The 24033-nt window shown below is 46.6% G+C and overlaps 1 protein-coding gene across 1 annotated transcript in view; it reads right to left on the reverse strand.

The window, feature by feature from the left end:
- Positions 1-1436: 1436 nt before the first annotated feature.
- The window catches only part of LOC147102598 (protein unc-13 homolog D-like), a 112376-nt gene continuing 89779 nt past the window's right edge, over positions 1437-24033 (reverse strand). The window contains exons 10-14 of the mRNA XM_085964087.1: positions 22284-22391; positions 21915-22007; positions 6872-6975; positions 5807-5930; positions 1437-1634 (exon numbers count right to left, since the gene is read on the reverse strand). Of these exons, the coding sequence (XP_085820213.1) occupies positions 1437-1634; positions 5807-5930; positions 6872-6975; positions 21915-22007; positions 22284-22391 (627 nt within the window). The remainder of the gene's footprint in view (positions 1635-5806; positions 5931-6871; positions 6976-21914; positions 22008-22283; positions 22392-24033) is intronic.

Consider the following 24033-nt stretch of genomic DNA (forward strand, 5'->3'; position numbering starts at 1 on the left):
CAGAGTTAAGTGTCGCAAGTGGACTATTACTAAAACAGAACAGAATAGTCATTCCACAGGCTCTACGTCAAGACATGCTCAAAAGGATTCATGAGGGACACCTCGGAATTGAAAAATGCAAAAGGAGAGCAAGAGACACTGTTTATTGGCCTGGCATAAATAAGGACATTGAGAACATGATAGGCAAATGTGAGACATGTCAGAAACACCAAAACAAACAAGCAAAGGAACCAATGATAGTAGCTGACTTACCAACAGCACCATGGCAAAAGGTTGGTATGGACCTCTTTCATTTGAATGGTAAAGACTATCTAATAGTGATTGACTACTATTCTAACTATCCTGAGATGGCGCTGCTCACAAGCACATCAGCAAACAGTGTCATAATGCATGTTAAATCCATCTTCGCCAGACATGGAATTCCCAGGATTGCCATTAGCGACAATAGTCCGTGCTTCAACTGTAAGGAGTGGCAACAGTTTGCAGCACATTATGACTTTCAACACATCACATCCAGTCCTCTGTATGCTCAGTCGAATGGTAAGGCAGAGAAAGGTGTTCAAGTTCTCAAACAGCTACTGAAGAAAGCAACAGAAAGCAAGTCTGATCCTTATCTCGCCCTGCTGAGCTACCGAGCCTCCCCTTTAGGCTGTGGTTCTTCACCTGCTGAACTCCTAATGGGTCACAAGTTGCGCACTACACTACCCTGCTGTGCAAAAGAAAAGCAGAGTAAGGAACTGAGACAGAGACTTCAACTGTTAAAGCTGAAACAGAAATCACACTATGACAAGTCATCCAAAACTCTGAAACCATTGACAAGGGATGATGTTGTCAGGATTGAGGATCCAGATGCATGGAACAGGAAAGCTACAGTTCTTGAGGAAGTAGGACCAAGGTCATACACTGTTAGAACTGAGGAAGGACAGATTCTCAGGAGGAACCGCCGTTCCCTCCTGAAAACACAAGAAACTATCCAAGAGCAAATCGATGACAATGCCGCAACTGAATCTTGTCACTCACCACCAGAACAATCTAACACAAACACACATACAGGCTCTCATGAAAACACATCAGACTTACCTGTGCTGAGAAGATCCACACGTGAAGTAAAAAAGCCTGATAGACTTAATCTTTGAGTACAAAGAAAACTATAATAAAAGAATGAAAAGCTTGGAGTTCATAAAGTAAAGCTTTGAAAATGTGTTGACTGTTGTGAAGATGTTTATGTTGTTATGATTGATATTGATTTTGTTTAACCTCTAAGGAAGGGGGGATGTAATGATCAGTAACATGTCATTCTAGAATGGTACACTAGGTGGAGCTGTATGTTTAGTAAGGGGCTACCCACAAGGCAGTAGTCAAGATGGATGCCTGTACACTAGTCCACATGGCTGAATAAATGACTAGCTCAAACTAGCTGTTCATAATGAAAACGTCTATTTATTTATGAACATAACAGTCACTGTTCCAAGAGACAGCAGGACAGCACTAATTATAGAAATAGCTAACCTGAGCAGAGATTGCTGGTGTTCTGCGGACTTGGGGTCAGAGATTGGAAAGACATCTCTGTACTTCTGGATGAGGGAGATTCCATAATCCAGGAATGACTTGAAAGACTCTGCCAATTCATCTTGCTGTGAGAAAAATATAGTCCATAAAATTAATTTAAAGGTCACACCAATATTTGTAAGACAATGACATAGAAACATAGAAGATAGGAGCAGGAGTAGGCCATTCGGCCCCTCGAGCCTGCTCCGCCATTCAATGAGATCATGGCTGATCATCCAAATTCAGTACCCTGTCCCTGCCTTCTCTCCATATCCCTTGATCCCTTTAGCCTTAAGAAATATATCTAACTCCTTCTTGAATATATTTAATGAGTTGGCCTCTACTGCCTTCTGTGGTAGAGAATTCCACAGGTTCACCACTCTCTGGGTGAAAAAATTCCTCCTCATTTCTGTCCTAAATGGCTTACCCCTTATCCTTAGTCTGTGACCCCTGGTTCTGGACTCCCCGGCCATCGGGAACATCCTTCCTGCATCTAGTCTGTCTAGTCCTGTTAGAATTTTATAAGTTTCAATGAGATCCCCTCTCATTCTTCTAAACTCCAGTGAGTATAAGCCCAATCAACCCAATCTCTCCAAATACGTCATTCCTGCCATCCCAGGTATCAGTCTGGTGAATCTTCGCTGCACTCCCTCCATGGCAAGAACATCCTTCCTTAGATAAGGCGACCAAAACTGCACACAATACTCAAGGTGTGGTCTCACCAAGGCCTTGTACAACTGCAGCAAGACATCCTTGTTCCTGTACTCGAACCCTCTCGCTATGAAGACCAACATACCATTTGCCTTCTTAACCGCCTGCTGCACTTGCATGCTTACCTTCAGCGACTGGTGCACAAGGACACCCAGGTCTCGTTGCACTTCCCCTTCTCCCAATCTATTGCCATTCAGATAATAATCTGCCTTCCTGTTTTTGACACCAAAGTGGATAACCTCGCATTTATCCACATTATATAGCATCTGCCATGCTTCTGCCCAATCACCCAACCTGTCCAAATCATACTGGAGTTTCTCGTCATCTTCCTCACAGCATACACGCCCACCCAGCTTTGTGTCGTCTGCAAACTTGGAGATATTACATCTAGTTCCCTTGTCTAGATCATTAATATATATTGTGAATAGCTGGGGTCCTAGCACCGATCCCTGCGGTACCCAGTCAACATACTCAAAGTTCAGAACCGTTAAGACATTATACAGATGATATTTTTGTTTGTCAGTAATCTAGCAGCCTCACCAGTGTCCAGTAGAAAACTGTAGCTTCAGCAGTACAGCAACTTTATTTTATTTTTTTGCCTATCAAGTTCAGCAATGCTAGCACGGGGTAATGGGACATCCACTATTTCAAGCACCCAGTGTCAGTAACAACAGGGCAGGTACAGCACGGGTTAGATACAGAGTAAAGCTCCCTCTGCACTTTCCCATCAAACACTCCCAGGGCAGGTACAGCACGGGTTAGATACAGAGTAAAGCTCCCTCTGCACTTTCCCATCGAACACTCCCAGGGCAGGTACAGCACGGGTTAGATACAGAGTAAAGCTCCCTCTACACTGTCCCATCAAACACTCCCAGGGCAGGTACAGCATGGTTAGATACAGAGTAAAGCTCCCTCTGCACTTTCCCATCAAACACTCCCAGGGCAGGTACAGCACGGGTTAGATACAGAGTAAAGCTCCCTCTACACTGTCCCATCAAACACTCCCAGGGCAGGTACAGCACGGGTTAGATACAGAGTAAAGTTCCCTCTACACTGACCCATCAAACACTCCCAGGGCAGGTACAGCACGGGTTAGATACAGAGTAAAGCTCCCTCTACACTGTCCCACCAAACACTCCCAGGGCAGGTACAGCACGGATTAGATACAGAGTAAAGCTCCCTCTACACTGTCCCATCAAACACTCCCAGGGCAGGTACAGCACGGGTTAGATACAGAGTAAAGCTCCCTCTACACTGTCCCATCAAACACCCCCAGGGCAGGTATAGCACGGGTTAGATACAGAGTAAAGCTCCCTCTACACTGTCCCATCAAACACTCCCAGGGCAGGTACAGCATGGGTTAGATACAGAGTAAAGCTCCCTCTACACTGTCCCATCAAACGCTCCCGGGACAGGTACAGCACGGGTTAGATACAGAGTAAAGCTCCCTCTATACTGTCCCATCAAACACTCCCAGGGCAGGTAAAGCACAGGTTAGATACAGAGTAAAGCTCCCTCTACACTGTCCCATCAAACACTCCCAGGGCAGGTACAGCACGGGTTAGATACAGAGTAAAGCTCCCTCTACACTGTCCCATCAAACACTCCCAGGGCAGGTACAGCACGGGTTAGATACAGAGTAAAGCTCCCTCTACACTGTCCCATCAAACACTCCCGGGGCAGGTACAGCACGGGTTAGATACAGAGTAAAGCTCCCTCTACACTGTCCCATCAAACACTCCCGGGGCAGGTACAGCACGGGTTAGATACAGAGTAAAGTTCCCTCTACACTGTCCCATCAAACACTCCCAGGGCAGGTACAGCATGGGTTAGATACAGAGTAAAGCTCCCTCTACACTGTCCCATCAAACACTCCCAGGGCAGGTACAGCACGGGTTAGATACAGAGTAAAGCTCCCTCTACACTGTCCCATCAAACACTCCCAGGGCAGGTACAGCACGGGTTAGATACAGAGTAAAGCTCCCTCTACACTGTCCCATCAAACACTCCCAGGGCAGGTACAGCACGGGTTAGATACAGAGTAAAGTTCCCTCTACACTGTCCCATCAAACACTCCCAGGGCAGGTACAGCATGGGTTAGATACAGAGTAAAGCTCCCTGTACACTGTCCCAATAAAGTGTTATATTTTCCTCAGTTTCAAACTTTTCATCTGTGCCCTCAGGTTAAATCTCAAGTCTGGGTTTTCCAGTCCCTTCTGGTGCGGACGGTGCTGGAAATTTGCTACGGCCGCGCCACCTCCCCTGTTCCCCTCCTCGGGGCTCCCTCCCCTGGATCCCCTCTCCTTTACCAGCGGGTGGGCCCAGAACCCTAACCTAAAATGCAGCTGTCTATTGATGGGCATTCGCATGCATATTAAACTATATGAGGGAATGGCTGTCTTTGGTGTTTCCTGCCATGTGCTCACATTGAACGCTGGACACAGGAGCCACTGAGTAGGCCCCAACCTCCAGCATTTAAATGTCAGCAGGGGGGGATTAGAACTTTTCTCTGGAGTGGGGTCTGTAATCCTGTATCAGTTTGGCGCGACACCCCATTGGCGATTGGGGAGCTCACCTCCCACATGCAAATGACCTCAGGGGTCGAGAATACAGCTGGAATCAGGTGGTATCTGGGGACAGGCACGTCCCAACCCAGTGGAGATGCTCCTCAACCGCAAGTCCTGGGCCATCTGTCCGCAATCCCTTCTCCCCACCCCACCTCACCCCCAACTTAGAATCTCTGGCCTTGATTTTCTGCTTCCACAAAAGCCTGGTACAGTGAGAGTTCCGACCACCCCTAACCGTGGCAGACTTTCTGGGTCAGAGTAATTCAACAAATAGGTTGCTGTAGCAAAGAGCCGGCACAGTCACGATGGGCCGAATGGCCTACTTCTGTGCTGTAAACACCTCCAGTTCTAATTCTGACAAGTTTCCCGGCTCTGATCAGTTTCAGAAGCTGCACCGAAGGTTTCAAAGTGACGCAGCAGCCTCAGGTCCCCGACACAGCTCAGGGACCATCTGAAGAACTTCTATATTCATGGCCCAGTCTGTCCTTGCCCTCTGCAATGCTTTGCCCAACCACCTTTTGCACAAGATAATGGGGCCCTTTGAATTTTAAATACCCACCACCGCTGCCACAGCAACTCAAGCGCCAGGCGTCTACAGGCGTTCCTTGGGAGCTGCACTTACGCTCGCCAACCCTCCAGAACGGTCCTGGAGTCTCCAGGAATTAAAGATTAATCTCCAGGACACAGCTGCGAGCAACCCGGGAGACAAAAATCAAAGAGGCATTAAACGGTGTTGTGTTTTTTTGTTTAAATTTTCTTTGAACACCCACTGGGGTTATGCCAGGGAGCCAGTAACTCCAGTGCTAAATCCTGCCCTCTATCTGCAGTCCCCACCCCCCAAGTCTCCGGCTGTACCCCCCAGTTTATATTCTCTGTCTTTACCCCCCCCCAGTTTATATTCACTGTCTCTATCCCCCCCCCCAGTTTACAGTCTCTGTATGTATCGTTCCTACCCCCCGCGGTTTACAGTCCATACATACGGCCTGTTGCTGCAGTGTGACCTGTGCCAGTAGCCACTGGTATTCGATGCTGGTGAGATGCTGGAGCAGAGAGATGAAGCTGACTTCTACATGTCGGTAGAGTTTGCTGTAGGCCAACCACTTCCTGCAATAAACAATCCGGGACACCAGGGTCAAAGTACAAAGGGCAATCAGAGGTAACAACAAAAGCCTGATACAAGTAAGAGCAGAGTGCCTGGGAGGAAATACCCAGCCAGGTTGGGTAAACACTCAGGATAATGTGTCCTCTGTATAATAAAGAAGAAAGACTTGTATTTATGTTGTCTCTTTCATACCCTCAGGACATCCTAAAGAGCTTTACAGCCAATGAAATACTTGTTGAAGTCCAGTCACTGTTGTAATGTAGGAAACGTGGCAGCCAATTTGCGCACAGCAAGCTCCCACAAACAGCAATGAGATAATGACCAGATAATCTGTTTTAGTGGTGTTGGTTGAGGAATAAATATTGACCAGGACACCAGCGAGAACTCCCCTGCTCTTCTAGTGCCAGGGGATCTTTTACATCCACCTGAGAGGCCAGACGGGGCCTCAGTCTGACTCAGGCGTGCGTGCTACCACTCAGCCACAACTGACATTTTAAGTAATAATGGTAATGGCATTGGTGCCACTACAAAATGACCAGAAACATCTTCCTAGATGGCCTAGAGTGTAGAGTCTCCACCCAGTGTAGTACTGAGCCATAATGCTGAACCATAATGAAAGTCCCTGGTTTGATCCTCGCTCTGTTCTGCGGTAGCTTATCTCAGCCATGGTTCCTGCTTCTGATTGCTGTCCAGAGACATGACAACCCCTCCCCTCCCCAACTGGATGTCAGCTGAGGACAGAGTCATGGGGTCTGTGAGATCCCCTTTCTAGTCTCACACTTGAAGAATTGAGGGCCAACCAGCACCCAGAGATCTGTACCTCAGCAAGGGAAAGGAAGAAAACTAGGTGACAAACAGATTGCCCTCCCAGTCGTGAGTGTGTTTGCACCAGAACCTACCCTGCTCCAATCTCCTTCTGTTTTGTAGGAATCACAATACTCACGCCAGATCCTGGTGGAAGGGTGAGAGGTCATTCTGCGTGGCGTGAAGGGACAGTATAGTGGTGGCCGATGTGCTAAGCTCCACTTCCCCCTGGATGGCCTCAGCCTGCAGAGTAACCAGAGAACAGTCACACAGAGCTACTTGCTGCGGTGAGTTACATTCTTAGAAATACGATGAATTTTAATTAAACCAAACTGTTTTATACTCCCAAAGCGCAGGGTTTGGAAACGGGACACTTTTTCCAATTTGGCATCCAGTGTTGACATTCAGCAGCCCCAGGTAAGGTCTCCGACAGGTGAGATGGCAGTGGCACTTGTTCTACTCTGCTCCAACATCAGGCCTTTCATCTCACCCTCAGGAGAGACCCTACCCTCCCACCCCCTCTCTGAGCCAGTATGAAGATTTGCAATTCCCACCCCAGACCTGGTTGGGGCCTGTCTGAGTGAGCTGGGTGCCATCTTCAAGATAGTTTGCTGCTCTAGACCTATATCCATTTCAAAGCGTGTCATTCTGTGTTGGGTATAGGAAGAACTTGTAGGGTCAGTGTGTGCATGTGAAATGTGTAAGGAGAGCTGGGGTTATGTATGGAGAGGGTATTTAGGGATCTCTGTGAAGATATGGACTGTATGGATGTGTCTACACACAGAATGACAGACTTTCATCCCATCAACCTGATTGGATTTCCAAAGATATCAGGACTGGGAGAAAGGTTGAGGAATTGACGTATTTTGAAATGATCAGAGGGATTGATTCACTGCATGAATTGTTCACACTGGCAAAAGGTTCAAAAACTCAGCAACAATTTAAAAATCAGGAAATTGGGAGAATTGAGGCTGGAATTCTGTACCTATAAAATATGTGCGTGGACCTCTGTGGGAGGAACATTTTTCCAATACTGGTACCAGTTTTAGTAAATATTTAAACTTTCTGTGGGTGAATTTGGGCCCCATAGTTTGGGCGCAGAATGGGGGCAAAAAGCTCCAATTTCACAGGGCTACGTTCCCCCCCCCCCCCCCCCATCTGCCGCCATATTGGTTCAGGCAATATATAGGCACTCCTGGGAATGGCCTGAAAAAGGTGTTAGGACCTTACATATGCTAATGAGGGGCCCAACGCCTGTTTCACGAACCTGATCCGAAATTCATCAGGAATGAGTGGGAGTTGCGCCAGCTCTGCTCCACTCAGTTTTTTTGATCTTCCCCCAGCCTCACCAGCGATCATTCTCTGTGATTGGATTTCTGCATTGTTCTCTTACCCTCTTACATTAGGAGTGGGTGCTTATTTGGGGAGGGGGCGTAAGTGAAGTGTAACCAATGAGGAAATTAATCTCAATATATTCACACATAAGATAAACATTAATTAATAGAAATCTCTCAGGGTTAAAGATCTGACTGAAACTCAGTCCCCAGATATTGCTCATTCTGACAAAGAGATCTGTGCCCTAACTCCACCGCTCAACCGAATGTTGGGTCCAATATTTAACTCTCTGATACCACCGACTGACTTTCCGCATTCCATCTCTGTACCCAGTCACACCCACTCTGGTAAACATTTCCCTACCTGATCACTGACCCTCTGATAACACCTCGCTAGCCAACCGTAGACCCTCTGATAACACCTCACCACCCACACACTATCTCTCAAAACACTTACCTATCCATCATCTACTGTGCAAGATTCCATCTGTCTGCATAAATCACCCAAATACATACCACCTGCTAACCGAACTCCACACCCATCTAGCCATCAAACTCTCTTCCTGATATTGCCCACCTACCCATCCCACACTCTCCAATATTGCCCACCTACCCATCGCACACTCTCCAATATTGCCCACCTACCCATCGCACACTCTCCGATATTGCCCACCTACCCATCCCACACTCTCCAATATTGCCCACCTACCCATCACACACTCTCCGATATTGCCCACCTACCCATCCCACACTCTCCGATATTGCCCACCTACCCATCCCACACTCTCCGATATTGCCCACCTACCCATCCCACACTCTCCGATATTGCCCACCAACCCATCCCACACTTTCCGATATTGCCCGCCTACCCATCGCACACTCTCCAATATTGCCCACCTACCCCTCGCACACTCTCCGATATTGCCCACCTACCCATCCCACACTCTCCGATATTGCCCACCTACCAATCCCACACTCTCCGATATTACCCACCTACCCATCCCACACTCTCCGATATTGCCCACCTACCCCTCGCACACTCTCCAATATTGCCCACCTACCCCTCGCACACTCTCTGATATTGCCCACCTACCCATCCCACACTCTCCGATATTGCCCACCTACCCATCCCACACTCTCCGATATTACCCACCTACCCATCCCACACTCTCCGATATTGCCCACCTACCCCTCGCACACTCTCTGATATTGCCCACCTACCCATCCCACACTCTCCGATATTGCCCACCTACCCATCCCACACCTTGTCCGATATTGCCCACCTACCCATCGCACACTCTCCGATATTGCCCACCTACCCATCGCACACTCTCCGATATTGCCCACCTACCCATCGCACACTTTCCGATATTGCCCACCTACCCATCCCACACTCTCCGATATTGCCCACCTACTGGTAATGTCCGTGTGTAATTGAGACACGGACTGCAGAAGTTGGTTATAACAGGTGTTTACTGAATGGAGACAAAACTGGAACTACTATACAAAGTTACTACACAGGCTTATATACAGGTGTGGTCACTACTGGTACTGCAGTATACAGGGGCTGCAGAATATAGTTCCTTCTTCAAGGTACATACACTACACTACCCATCGCACACTCTCCGATATTGCCCACCTACCCATCCCACACTCTCCGATATTGCCCACCTACCCATCCCACACCTTGTCCGATATTGCCCACCTACCCATCCCACACTCTCCGATATTGCCCACTTACCCATCCCACACCCTTATTGACATAAGAACATAAGAATTAGGAGCAGAAGTAGGCCATTTGTCCCCTCGAGCCTGCTCTGCCATTCATTAAGATCATGGTTGATCTTCGACCTCAACTCCACTTTCCTGCACTATCCCCATAGCCCTTGATTCCCTTAATATCCAAAATTCTATCGCTCTCTGTCTTGAATATGAATCTGTCTCAATGACTGAGCCTCCACAGCCCTCTGGGGTAAAGAATTCCAAAGATTCACCACCCTCTGAGTGAAGAAATTTCTCCTCATCTCACTCCTAAATGGCCGACCCCTTATTCTGAGACTGTGACCCCTGGTTCTAGACTCCCCAGCCAGGGGAAACATCCTCTCTGCATCTACCCTGTCAAGCCCTGTAAGAATTTTGTATGTTTCAATGAGATCACCTCTCATTCTTCTAAATTCTAGGGAATATAGGCCTAGTCTACTCAATCTCTCCTCATAGGACAATTCCCCCATCCCAGGAACCAGTCTGGTGAACCTTCGTTGCTTTCCCTCTATGGCAAGTATATCCTTCCTTCGGTAAGGAGACCAAAACTGTCCACAATACTCCAGGTGTGGTCTCACCAGGGCTCGATATAATTGCAGTAAGATGTCTTTACTCTTATACTCAAATCCTCTTGTAATAAAGGCCAACATACCATTTGCTTTCCTAATTGCTTGCTGTACCTGCATGTTAACTTTCAGTGATTCGTGTACAAGGACACCCAGGTCCCTCTGAACACCAACATTTCCCAATCTCTCACCATTTAAAAAATACTCTGCTTTTCTATTTTTCCTACCAAAGTGGATAACTTCACATTTCTCCACATTATATTCCATTTACCAAGTTTTTGCCCACTCACTTAGCCTGTCTATATCCCCTTGAAGCCTCTTTGCATCCTCCTCACAACTTACATTCCCACCCAGCTTTGTATCATCAGCAAACTTGGATATATTATATTTGGTCCCCTCATCCAAATCATCGATGTAGATTGTGAGTAGCTGAGGCCCGAGCACTGATCCTTGTGGTACCCGACTAGTTACAGCCTGCCAACCCGAAAATGACCCGTTTATTCCTACTCTCTGTTTTCTATCCGTTAACCAATCCTCAATCCATGCTAGTATATTACCCCCAATCCCACGAGCCCTAATTTTGTTTAATAACCTCTTGTGTGGCACCTTATCGAGTGCCTTCTGAAAATCCAAATACAGGAAACTCTTTGGTATCCGGCACTGGCGGGACCGGGATGGTGCCGGTAGATTAAAAATTCTGGACGACGGAGAGGGTTATCTACCGAGGCTATTTTTAACAAACAAAAATTTAAAAAATCAAGAAATGTGCAGTATACAGTAATTGGGTACTCACCTACAGAATGTTGTGTTAAATGGATGGTAGAAGATGCTTGATTAAGCACAGTACTGCCAGTTGACAGCGCCAAGAAGCTGAGTAGTGGCAGTTTGGAGAACTACCCCCACTGACTAACTCGGCCACCGCAGGAGACTCGGACTCGCCAACATTTCCGGTTATTGAGGTGTTGTTTTCGGAGTTTGAATTTTGCCGGTTAATAGAGAATTCCGGATATTTAGGTGCCGTTTAAACAAGAGTTTCCTGTACACCACATCCACTGGTTTCATAAGAACATAAGAAATAGGAGCAGGAGTAGGCCAATCGGCCCCTCGAGCCTGCTCCGCCATTCAATAAGATCATGGCTGATCTGATCCTAACCACCAATCTACTATCACAGAACCATCTCCTGAATCTAACAGAATTAGACACACGAAAGGAGCAGGATCAGGCTACACGGCCCCTGGGCCCGCTCCGCTACCCACAGGGCCATGTCCAATCCGAACCTAGACTCATGTCCAAATTCCTGCCCGCTCCCCGTAACCCTTAATTCCCTTTACTTCTAGGAAACTGTCTATTTCTGTTTTAAATTTATGTAATGATGTAGCTTCTACAGCTATTTGGGGCAGCATATTCCATGGACCTACCACCCTCTGAGTGAAGTAGTTCCTCCTCATCTCAGTTTTGAAAGAGCAGCCCCTTATTCTAAGACTATGCCCCCTAGTTCTAGTTTCACCCATCATCGGGAACATCCTCCCCGCATCCACCCGATCCAACCCCTTCACAATCTTATATGTTTCAATAAGATCGTCTCCCATTCTTCTGAACTCCAATGAGTAGAGTCCCAATCTACTCAACCTCTCCTCATATGTCCATCCCCTCATTCCCGGGATTAACCGAGTGAACCTTCTTTGTACTGACTCGAGAGCAAGTATGTCTTTTCTTAAGTATGGACACCAAAACTGTATGCAGTATTCCAGGTGCGGTCTCACCAATACCTTGTACAACTGAAGCAATACCTCCCTATTTTTACATTCTATCCCCCTAGCAATGAAAGCCAACATTCCATTGGCCTTCTTAATCACTTGCTGCACCTGCATACTAACCTTTTGAGTTTCGTGCACCAGGACCCCCAGATCCCTTTGTACTTCAGTACTTTCCAGTTTCTTGCCATTAAGATAATAACTTGCTCTACGATTTTTCCTGCCAAAGTGCATAACCTCACACTTTCCAGTATTGTATTCCATCTGCCAAATCTCTGCCCACTTACTTAGCCTGTCTATGTCCCCTTGCAGGTTTTTTATGTCCTCCTCACTCACTACTTTCCCTCCCATCTTAGTATCATCTGCAAACTTTGATATGTTACACTCGGTCCCCTCCTCCAAATCGTTAATATAGATTGTAAAGAGTTGGGGACCCAGCACTGACCCCTGCGGAACACCACTAGTTACTGATTGCCAGTCTGAGAATGAACCATTTATCCCAACTCTCTGCCTTCTGTTAGATAGCCAATCCTCTATCCATGCCAGAATATTACCCCCAATCCCGTGATTTTTTATCTTAAGCAATAATTTTTTGTGTGGCACCTTGTCAAATGCCTTTTGGAAGTCTAAATACACTACGTCCACTGGTTCCCCTTTATCCACCCTATATGTTACTTCCTCAAAGAACTCCAGCAAATTTGTCAAACATGACTTCCCCTTCATAAAACCATGCTGACTTTGTCCTATTAAATTATGATTATCCAAATGTCCTGTTACTGTCTCCTTAATAATGGACTCCAAAATTTTACCTACCACAGATGTTAGGCTAACCGGTCTATAGTTTCCAGCCTTCTGTCTACTGCCCTTTTTAAATAAGGGTGTTACATTAGCAGTTTTCCAGTCTGCCGGGACCTTTGCTGAGTCCAGGGAGTTTTGGAAAATTATTACCAATGCATCCACAATCCCTACCGCCACTTCCCTCAAGACCCTAGGATGTAAGCCATCAGGTCCAGGTGATTTATCTGCCTTGAGTCCCATTATTTTACCGAGTACCACTTCCTTAGTGATTTTGATCGTGTTTAGCTCCTCCCCCCCCAATAGCCCCCTGTTTGTCCAGTGTTGGGATATTCTTAGTGTCCTCTACTGTAAAGACTGATACAAAATATTCATTCAGTGTTTTTGCCATCTCCATATTTCCCACCATTAATTTCCCGGTCTCATCCTCTAAGGGACCAACATTTACTATAGCCACCCTTTTTCTTTTTATATAACTATAAAAACTCTTACTATCTGTTTTTATATTTTTTGCTAATTTACTTTCATAATCTATCTTCCCTTTCTTAATCAATCTTTTTGTTATTTTTTGCTGTCTTTTAAAGTTTTCCCAATCCTCTATCCTCCCACTAGATTTGGCTACCTTATATGCCCTTGTTTTTAGTCGAATACTATCCTTAATTTCTTTACTTAGCCACGGATGGCTGTCTTTTCTTTTACACCCTTTTCTTCTCAGTGGAATATATATTTTTTGGAAGTTGTAAAATAACTCCTTAAATGTACACCACTGATCATGTATCGTCTTACCCTTTAATCTATTTTCCCAATCCACTCTACTCAATTCCGCTCTCATACCTTCATAGTCTCCTTTATTCAAGCTTAGCACGCTTGTTTGAGATCCAACCTTCTCACCCTCTAATTGAATATGGAATTCAACCATGTTATGGTCACTCATTCCAAGGGGATCCTTTACTAGGACATTTTTAATTAATCCTGTCTCGTTACACAGGACCAGATCTAAGGTTGCTTGCCCCCTGGTCGGTTCAGTTACATACTGCTCAAGAAACCCATCCCTAATACACTCAATGAACTCATCCTCAAGGCAGCCCTGCCCAATTTGATTTGTCCAATTAATATGATAGTTAAAATCCCCCATAATTATAGATGTTCCCTTATTACAAGCCTCAACTATTTCCTGATTGATACTCCGTCCAACAGAGTTGCCACTGTTCGGAGGTCTATAGACTACGCCCACTAGTGTTTTTTTCCCCTTATTATTCCTTACCTCCACCCAAACTGTTTCATTATCCTGATCTTTTGACCCAATATCATTTCTCTGTATTACAGCGATTCCTTCCTTTATTAACATAGCCACCCCACCTCCCCTTCCTTCCTGCCTGTCCTTCCTGATGGTTAAATAACCTGGTATGTTTAATTCCCCGGCATTGTCACCCTGCAGCCATGTTTCTGTAATGGCCTTCTTATCTATTTTGCTAGTTACAACCTGAAAAATCTCTAATAGATTTGTGAAACACGATTTCACTTTCGTAAATCCGTGTTGACTCTGCCCAATCCTATTATTATTTTCGAAGTGTCCTGTTACCACGTCCTTACATAGGATTACACAGGATATACGGCACAGAAACAGGCCATTCGGCCCAACCAGTCCATGCCGGCGTTTATGCTCCACTCGAGCCTCCTCCCGTCTTTCCTCATCTAAATATATCAGCATAACCCTCTGTTCCCTTCTCCCTCATATGCTTGTCTAGCCTCCCCTTAAATACATCTATACTATTCACCTCAACCACTCCCTGTGGTAGCGAGTTCCACATTCTCACCACTCTTTGGGTAAAGTAGTTTCTTCTGAATTCCCTATTGGATTTCTTGGTGACTATTTTATATTGATGGCCTCTAGTTATGCTCTTCCCCACAAGTGGAAACATTCTCTTTGTATCCACTCTAACAAAACCTTTCATAATTTTAAAGACTTCTATTAGGTCACCCCTCAACCTTTTTTCAAGAGAGAAGAGACTCATCCTGTTCATCCTTTTTATAATATGGTGACCAGAACTGTACGCAGCACTCCAAGTGTGGTCTAACCAAAGTTCGATACAGGTTTAGCATAACTTCCCTACTTTTCAATTCTATACCTCTAGAAATAAGCCCTAGTGCTTGGTTTGCTTTTTTTATGTGCTTGCTAACCTATGTCGCAACCTTTAGTGATTTGTGTATTTGTACTCCGAGATCCCTTTGTTCCTCTACCCCACCCAGACTCGCACCCTCCAAGTAATAAGTGACCTCCCTATTCTTCCTACCAAAATGTAATACTTCACATTTATCTCTATTGAACTTCATTTGCCAATTATATGCCCATTCTGCAAGTTTATTAATGTCTTCCTGTAATTTGTTGCAGTCCTCCTCAGTATTGACTATCGCCCCCAATTTAGAAATTGTATTTTTGATTCCTAAGTCTAAATCGTTAATATAAATTGTGAACAACAATGGTCTCAGCACTGATCCTTGTGGAACACTACTACCCACCTTCTGCCACTGTGAATAGCTACCTTTTACCCCACTCTCTGCTTTCTGCCCTGAAGTCAGCCAGCAATCTATTCTGTTACTTGTCCCCTGACTCCGCATTCTCTGACCTTGTTCATCAGTCTATTATGTGATACCTTATCGAAGGCCTTTTGGAAATCTAGATAAATTACATCTTCTGCATTGCCATTGTCTACTCTCTCTGTTACCTCTTCAAAAAATTCAATGAAGTTGGTCAAGCAAGACTTTCCCTTTTGAAATCCATACTGACTATTCATTACTATGTTTTTGGTTTCTAGATGTTCTTCTATTTTCTCCTTCAGTAGGGATTCCATTATTTTTCGTACCACCGATGTTAAGCTAACTGGTCTATAATTCCCTGGACATGTTCTATCCCCCTTCTTAAATATCGGTATTATGTTAGCTATCTGCCAGTCCTCTGGCACTACACCTTTTCCTAATGAATTATTAAATACTAGCTGGGGGGGGCCCGGCGTTGCCAGGGCTTTTTTGGGCCGCGCGGTTTACAGCTGGGCGCTGCCGCTCCCGCGCTCTGTGTCACTCTTTCCCTCTTTGACCCTCTCTCTGTCCCTCCCCCTCTCTCTCCCTGCCCCTCTCTCTCCCTGCCCCCTCTCTCTCTCCCCCCGCCCCCTCTCTCTCTCCCCCCCTCTCTCTCCCTGCCCCTGTCTGTCCCCTCTCTCTCTCTCTCTCTCCCTCACTCTCCCTCTCCCCCTCTCTCTCCCTCTCCGCCTCTCCTCTCCCTCCCCCTCTCTCTCCCTCTCCCCCTCTCCTCTCCCTCCCTCCCTCCCCCTCTTTTGGCACCCGGGGAAGGGCTTTGAAAATTGAGCCCGGCCACAGTGGCTGTGCGGGGCCTAGCGCTTCAGGCCCGGCCGGGGTCTCGGGCCGAGACGGATCCCAGCTGAGCTCCCGGTGCAGCCGGCCGCCGCGCCGCGGATCGCACGGTTTACGGCCGGCCGCTGATGCTCCCCCGCCCGCACTGTGTCTCAGGCCGAGCGGTTGTGAGGCCCGGCCCGAGTGACTCCAACTCACCTCCCGCTCCCGGAGCCGCAATGTGGGGGTTTGTTTGGCTGGTGCTGTCGCTGTGGGGATGAAAAAAATGGCGGCGAAGTTTCGGGAGGCTGCAGGATTAGGCCTGCCCACACACAGAATGAAACGCCCCCCCCGTGACGCACCGATTGGTCAACCATCAGGTCACTGAACTGTAGGATTGGTCAAACATCACGTCAGTCAACGCTATCCCCTGTACAATTGGTCAACCATCACATCACTCAATGCTAATGAGCGGTAGGATTGGTGAACCGCTAATGAGCGGATTTTTGAACCTTTTTTGTATGCTTTCCGAACAATTTTTGTCTGACCAAAAAGTAAATACGCCTATGACACTCCCCTGATCATCAGCTTTCTTTTGATATAACAAATGTGTAGGTACGCTCTATAACTTTTGAGTGTATAGCGGACAGACGGACGGACAGACAAACCAACCGCTTTATATTATATATATATATATATATATATATATAGATAGATAGATGTGTAGTAATGCCTCTGCTATCTCTTCACTAAATTCTTTTAAATTGCGTCAATGCAATCCATCCGGACCAGGGGTTTTATCCTCTTTGAGTTTGAGTCCTTAATAATAGATTCTAGCATTTTCCCTACTACTGATGACAGGGTAACTGGTCTGTAGTTCCCCATTTTCTCTCTCCCTCCTTTCTTAAATAGTGGGGTTACATTTGCTACCTTCCAATCCGCGGGAACCGTTCCAGAATCTTATGAAATTTTGGAAAATGACAACCAATGCATCCACTATCTCGATAGCCACTTCCTTCAAAACCCTAGGATGTAGGCCATCAGGTCCAGGGGATTTATCGGCTTTCAGTCCCATTAATTTCTCCAGTACTATTTTTTTTACTAATACTAATTTCTTTCAGTTCCTCGTTCTCGCTAGACCTTTGGTTCTCCACTATTTCCGGGAAGTTTTTTGCGTCTTCTTCTGTGAAGACAGACATGAAGGCCGCAATTTCGCCGACCAAGGCAAGTGCAGGGCGGCCGAGGTTGGTGTTGCAGTCCCAGCCCGCTGCCTACTTCAAGTGATTTTACATTGATTGTGCTTGTTAAGCCCGCCCTGCGAGGTTCCCAGACAATTAAAAGGAAGGGGGTCTGATGATGTCATTGGATGACGCGTCATCAGCCGGTTTCCTTAAAGGGGCCATGTCCAAATTGATTTTGACAGTTGTGTTCTCAGTGTTCTACAGCATTGAGGTGCTGCAAACACTGACAAGCACTGCACAGAGGTGCACGGCTGCACCCAGGCTCTCCCATGACTCTCTCCATATGTTTATGGAGGAAGTCACAGCACGCAGGGAGGTTCTCTTTCCTTCCCATGGGTGGAAGAGACCTCCCCAGTACACCAATGCAGCCTGGTTGCACATTGCACAGGAGGACTCAAGCAGGGATGTCATCAGGAGGACCAGGCTGCAGTGGTGCAAGCCTTTCAATGATTCCAGTAGATCGCGAAATGTTACTGCCAAGCCACACTCAACCTCATCCTGCTGTGCCACTCATCACATCCCCATCACTCTGCCTTCCCTACCCTACTCCTGCACATCCTTACTCACACCAACTTTCCTTGCACCTCCACCCATCCCTCGCTATCTACATTATCACTTCCCCATTTCACTAGCCACCCCTCACACTCAGCCTCATCCTACTGCAAGCATACCAACTAACAACACACAAGGGTAGGCACTTGGGTGGTTTAGCCAATGTTCATGTGAAGTTTCTGGTAATGTGCTGTCAAACATTGAAACATTTATTTGCATTCTTGGACAGATTTTTGTGCACTTTTAAAAGTGGCTTAGTGAGTTGTAGTGAATGGTGAGACATAAGGGTACCCCCCCCCCCCTCCGCAATGGTGATGTGTGAAAGGAATGTCTTGGGCATTGTAGAGATGCTTTATAGTGTTGGTGTCAACCTGGTGCATCATTTGGCATCCAGGGTGTTCAGCGTCAAGTGAAGTAAATCTGGCCATGGTAAGGCCATCCCTGGCGTCCCGGACAGCAATGTGGTCGGGAGCTGATGCCCTGTGTCCTGTGCAGCATCAGCTGATTTCGGAGAAGATTGGTGTTGTTGTTGGTGCTGCTGGTGTACCTGTTGCTGCTGTTGTTGGGGCTGATCTTGGTGGAATTCTGATGACCAAGGTGAGATATTTTCAAGGGCAACGATGCTGATGGAATAGATGGCAGGTGAGGTTGAGATGACAGAAGCGATCTGTCGGTGGTGAGAGAGGTTGTTCTAATGAGGTGACAGTGGATAGAGAGAATACTCCAAACACTTGCAAGCTGCAGAAAGCTCAATATGTCTTCCAAATGCAGTAACCAACAGTTTCTGAGCTTTGAAAGTGAATAGCTGTAACATGGGATCTTTCATACAACTTTGGCAGCTGTCAGGTCATGAGATAATTCAATGCTGAATCCACTCATGACATGCTGAGCTGACGTGTTCCCCAAGCAGCAGGTAACCCGTGGGGGAGTACCTAAAATTGAAATGTAGACTTAAAATAACAGTTAATTGGATGTTAACAACCTATTTAATGATGTGAATTGCCTCCCCCGCCGCTTGGTGTCAGGTCTGTTCAGCGCTGACAGACCCGACACCTGGGAGACTCACGTGGAGGTGGGTTGACAGCCTCCCAACCCGCCCTCTAAGCACCGGCAAAATTCAGCCCAAAGTATTTGTTTAATTTCTCTGCCATTTCCTTATTCCCCATTATAATTTCTCCTGTCTCAGCCTCTAAGGGACCCACATTTACTTTTGCTACACATTTCCTTTTTACAGTCTGTTTTTATGTCTCTCACTAGTTTATTCTCATTCTATTTTCCCTTTCTTTATCAATTTCTTGTCCTCCTTTGCTGAATTCTAAATTCCTCTCAATCCTTAGGCTTACTACTCTTTTTGGCAACATTATAAGCCTCTTCCTTTGATCTAATACTATCTTTAATTTCTCTTGTTAGCCACAGTTGGACCACTTTTCCTGTGGGATTTTTGTGCCTTAAAGGAATGTATATTTGTTGTAAATTATGTATTAATTCTTTAAATGCTAGCCATTGCTTCTCTACCATCATACCTTTTAATGTAGTTTCCCAATCTACCTTAACCAACTCGCCCCTCACACCTACGTAGTTTGCTTTGTTTAGATATAAGACCCTAGTTTTGTATTTAACTAAATCACTTTCAAACTCAATATAAAATTCTAACATATTATGGTCACTCTTCCCTAAAGGCCCCTTTACCAAAAGGTTATTAATTAACCCTTTCTCATTGCACAATACTAGATCCAAAATAGCCTGTTCCCTAGTTGGTTTCTCAACATACTGATCTAGAAAACTATCTTGCATACACTCCATGAATTCGTTCTTCACACTATTACTGCAAATTTGGTTGGCCAAGTCTATATGTAGATTAAAGTCCCCCATGATTACTGTATTACCCTTGTTACATGCTCCTCTAATTTCCTGATTTATACTCTGCCCTACATTACAACTACTGTTTGGGGGCCTATAAACAACTCCCACCAATGTTTTCTGACTCTTGCTGTTTCTTAGCTTCACCCAAACTGATTCTACTTCTTGATTTTCGGAGCTAAGATCCTTTGGGGGAGAAATTGAGTCGTGTCCCTTTTGGGGCGCTAACTCCGCCAGGGCACTACTTTTAGTGCCCCGGAAACATTAGCGCACCCCGCGGCCGAAATTGAGTGGTAGCACCCCAAGAGGGAAGTGGGGCGCTACTGGAAGTGCCCCGTCTCCCTCTTTGGGTGCTGCGAGGGAATATCGCGGCGCTGTGGCATGTCGCGCCCCAGTATTGCAGGCCTTCCTCCCCTTCTTAAAGGGGAGGGGCCTTGTGCATGCGGTCCGGGGCCTAGCTGGGCCACTGGGGATCGGAGTGTCAGCAAAAGAGCCCGGCACTCAAGAGAAGTGCCGGGCTCATGGAGCGCAGCCGGCACTCCGCGGGGGGGGGGGGGGCGGGGCGGGTCAGGAGGCCCGGGACAGCAGCGGAGGCAGGTGGCCAGCAACAAAAATGGCCGCCCGGCACCTCAACTTTAAATAGCGCTGCCCCGGCCGCAGGCAGGCCCCCTTGACCCCGTCAGACACAGCATCTGGCGGTAAGTCAGGGGGCGCTATCGAAGATTGCGGCCTGGGCGCGAGCAGGGCGCTGCGCATGCCGATGACGCCCTCTTAGGGCGTTAACGGGAGGCGCAAAGCAACTGAATTTTTTCCCCTTTCTCTCTACTGTCTTTATCCCATCCTTTATTATCGGGGCTACCCCTCCTCCTTTTCCATTTTGCCTATCTCTTCTAAAAGTTAAGTATCCTGGAATATTTAATTCCCAACCTTGGCCATATTGCAACCATGTCTCCGTAATGACTATTAGACCAAACCTATTCATTTCTATCTGCGCTATTAATTCATCTATTTTGTGCTTCGCGCATTCTGATGTAGTGCCTTTAACTTTGACTTATTTCTATTTTTTCCTGATGTCACCTTAGTCACTGATGCCTTATTACCTTTGTTACTCTCTCTATCCCTTCCTGATCCACTGCTTATTCTTACCCAAAACTCTACTCTGCTCTAGAGCCTTGACATTTCTCTCACTGCTTTTAAATTTACTCTTTCCTGAATCCTCCCACCCCACCTTCATTAATTTAAAGTCCAGTCCAGTTTAAGTGGAGCCCGTCCCAACGGAACAGCTCCCTCTTTCCCCAGTACTGGTGCCAGTGCCCCATAAACTGAAACCCCTTCCCCCACAGCACTCTTTGAGTTACGCATTTAAACTTCTAATCTCTGTCCCTATGCCAATTTGCGCGTGGCTCAGGTAACAATCCAGAGATTATTACTTTGAGGTTCTGCTTTTTAAATTGGAACCTAGCTCCTCAAACTCCCTCAGCAGAACCTCAATCCTAGTTCTACCTATGTAGTTGGTTCTTACATGGAGCACGACAACTGGATCCTGCCCTCCCACTCCAAGTTCTCCTCCAGCCGCGAGGAGATGTCTTTAACCCAGGCAACACAATCTTCGGAACTCTCGGTCGCGGCTGCAGAGAACAGTATCTATCCACCTGACTATACTGTCCCCTACCACAAGTACATTCCCTTTCACTCCCCCCACTTGAATGGCCTCCTGCACCATGGTGCCATGGTCAGCTTGTTCATCCATCCTGCAGGCTTTTCCCTCATCCACACAGGCAGCAAGAACCTCATACCTGTTGGACAAGGGCAAAGGCTGAGGCTCCTCCAGCACTGCACCACCTACCCATCCAGCACTCTCCGATAGTACCCACCTCCCCATCCCACACACTGTTCAATAATTCCCACTTACTCCTACTCCCTCCATTACCAGTCACCCACATCTGACCCACAATCCCAAATGTTCATACCTGCTTCTGCAGCCTATCGAACTGCACAAACTGCTGCAGCAGACCGCGGTGGTTTCGAAACACTGGCTCTCGTTTGCTTAGAGTGGTGTCCCGCTGTGAACAGAAACATAAAGCGTAAATCCTGCTCGTATCATATCAAATGTTAAACACCAGAGTAAATTGCATGCCCAGATCGAGCCTCACCACCCCCCCCCATAAGAAAGCACTACCTTCGGCCCATTAAAATGGAGAGTGAAATGGAGAAGTGTGCTCCAATTAAGTGCAGGTGAAGCCCCATGCTGGGAGCATGCTTCTGTAGAATTTACCCCAGTGCCTCCTTCTACTCAATAGCACACAGTTTGTATATGACATGGTCTATTCCATCTGTACCTCTTCATGGATAAGTTTCAGCTGTAGGTGACACTTTCCTCGATCAGGGTAGGTCTCAGTACAAGGCTCCAGAGAATACCACTCATCTTGAGGAGTATAGGGCAGGTCCTGCAAAATATACAATGCAACGTAAGAGAGCATGGAACAAAGCAAAGACCGTTCCACACATCAAATCCACAACTTCCTGTACACCCTACCCTTTTGTGAGCTCTACCCATAACCCACGTACACGCTACCCCACTCCAGAGACTTGAGCCCATAATCCAGGCTGGCACTGCAGTGCAGTTCTGAGGGAGTGCTGCGCTGTTGGAGATGCTGACTTTCAAATGAGACGTTAAAACCAAGGCCCCAACTGCCCTCTCAGGTGGGTGTTAAAGTACGATTGGAAGAGCGAGGGAGTTCTGGTGTCCTGGCCGACATTCAACCCTCAACCAACAGCATCAAAAACAGATTCACTGGTTATTACAGACACAGGTGGTGAAACAAGAAACCTTAATATATTTCAAGAAGGAACTAGAGGGGTGGCTCTGCTGCACAGGACGGGAGGACAAAGAGGGGTAGAGCTATAGTGATAGGGGATTCTATTGTAAGGGGAATAGATAGGCGTTTCTGCGGCCGCAAACAAGACTCCAGGATGGTGTGTTGCCTCCCTGGTGCAAGGGGCAAGGATGTCTCAGAGCAGCTGCAGAACAATTTGGAAGGGGAGGGTGAACAGCCAATTGTCGTGGTGCATATAGGTACCAACGATATAGGTAAAAAACGGGATGAGGGCCTAAAAGCTGAATATAGGGAGCTGGAGGTAAATTAAAAAATAGGACCTCAAAGGTAGTAATCTCAGGATTGCTACCAGTGCCACGTGCTAGTCAGAGTAGAAATAGAAGGATATTTCAGATGAATACGTGGCTAGAGGAATGGTGCCGGGGGAGGGATTCAAATTCTTGGGACATTGGAACCGGTTCTGGGGGAGGTGGGACCAGTTCAAACCGGACGGTTTGCACCTGGGCAGGGCCGGGACCGATGTCCTAGGGGGAGTGTTTGCTAGTGCTCTGGGGGAGGGTTTAAACTAAAGTGGCAGGGAGTTGGGAATCTGAGCAGGGGGACAGAGGAAAGGGAAACAAGGATAAAAGCAAAAGATAGGAAGGAGAAAAACAAAAGTGGCAGTCAGAGAAATCAACGGTTTAAATCAAACATGGCCACAGTAAATAATAATTCTAATAGGTCTAAGAGCGTTAAAAAAACAAGCCTGAAGGCTTTGTGTCTTAATGCGAGGAGCATTCGTAATAAGGTGGATGAATTAGCTGTGCAAATAGAGGTAAACGAATATGATTTGATTGGGATTACGGAAACATGGCTCCAGGGTGGCCAAGGCTGGGAACTCAACATCCAGGGGTATTCAATATTCAGGAGGGATAGGCAAAAAGGAAAGGGAGGTGGGGTAGCATTGCTGGTTAAAGAAGGGATTAACACAATTGTAAGGAGGGATATTAGCTCTGATGATGTTGAATCTGTATGGGTAGAACTGAGAAATACCAAGGGGCAGAAAACGTTAGTGGGAGTGGTGTATAGACCTCCAAACAGTAATGCAGAGGTTGGGGATGGCATTAAAAGGGAAATTAGAGAAGCGTGCAGTAAGGGCACAGCAGTCATCATGGGTGACTTTAATGTACATATAGATTGGGCTAACCAAATTAGTAACAATACAGTGGAGGAGGAATTACTGGAGTGTTTACGGGATGGTTTCCTGGACCAA

The sequence above is a fragment of the Somniosus microcephalus genome, chromosome 21 (assembly GCF_052327205.1).
Source record: "Somniosus microcephalus isolate GS21.2 chromosome 21, FLI_Smic_1.0, whole genome shotgun sequence".
Lineage (NCBI taxonomy): Eukaryota > Metazoa > Chordata > Chondrichthyes > Squaliformes > Somniosidae > Somniosus > Somniosus microcephalus.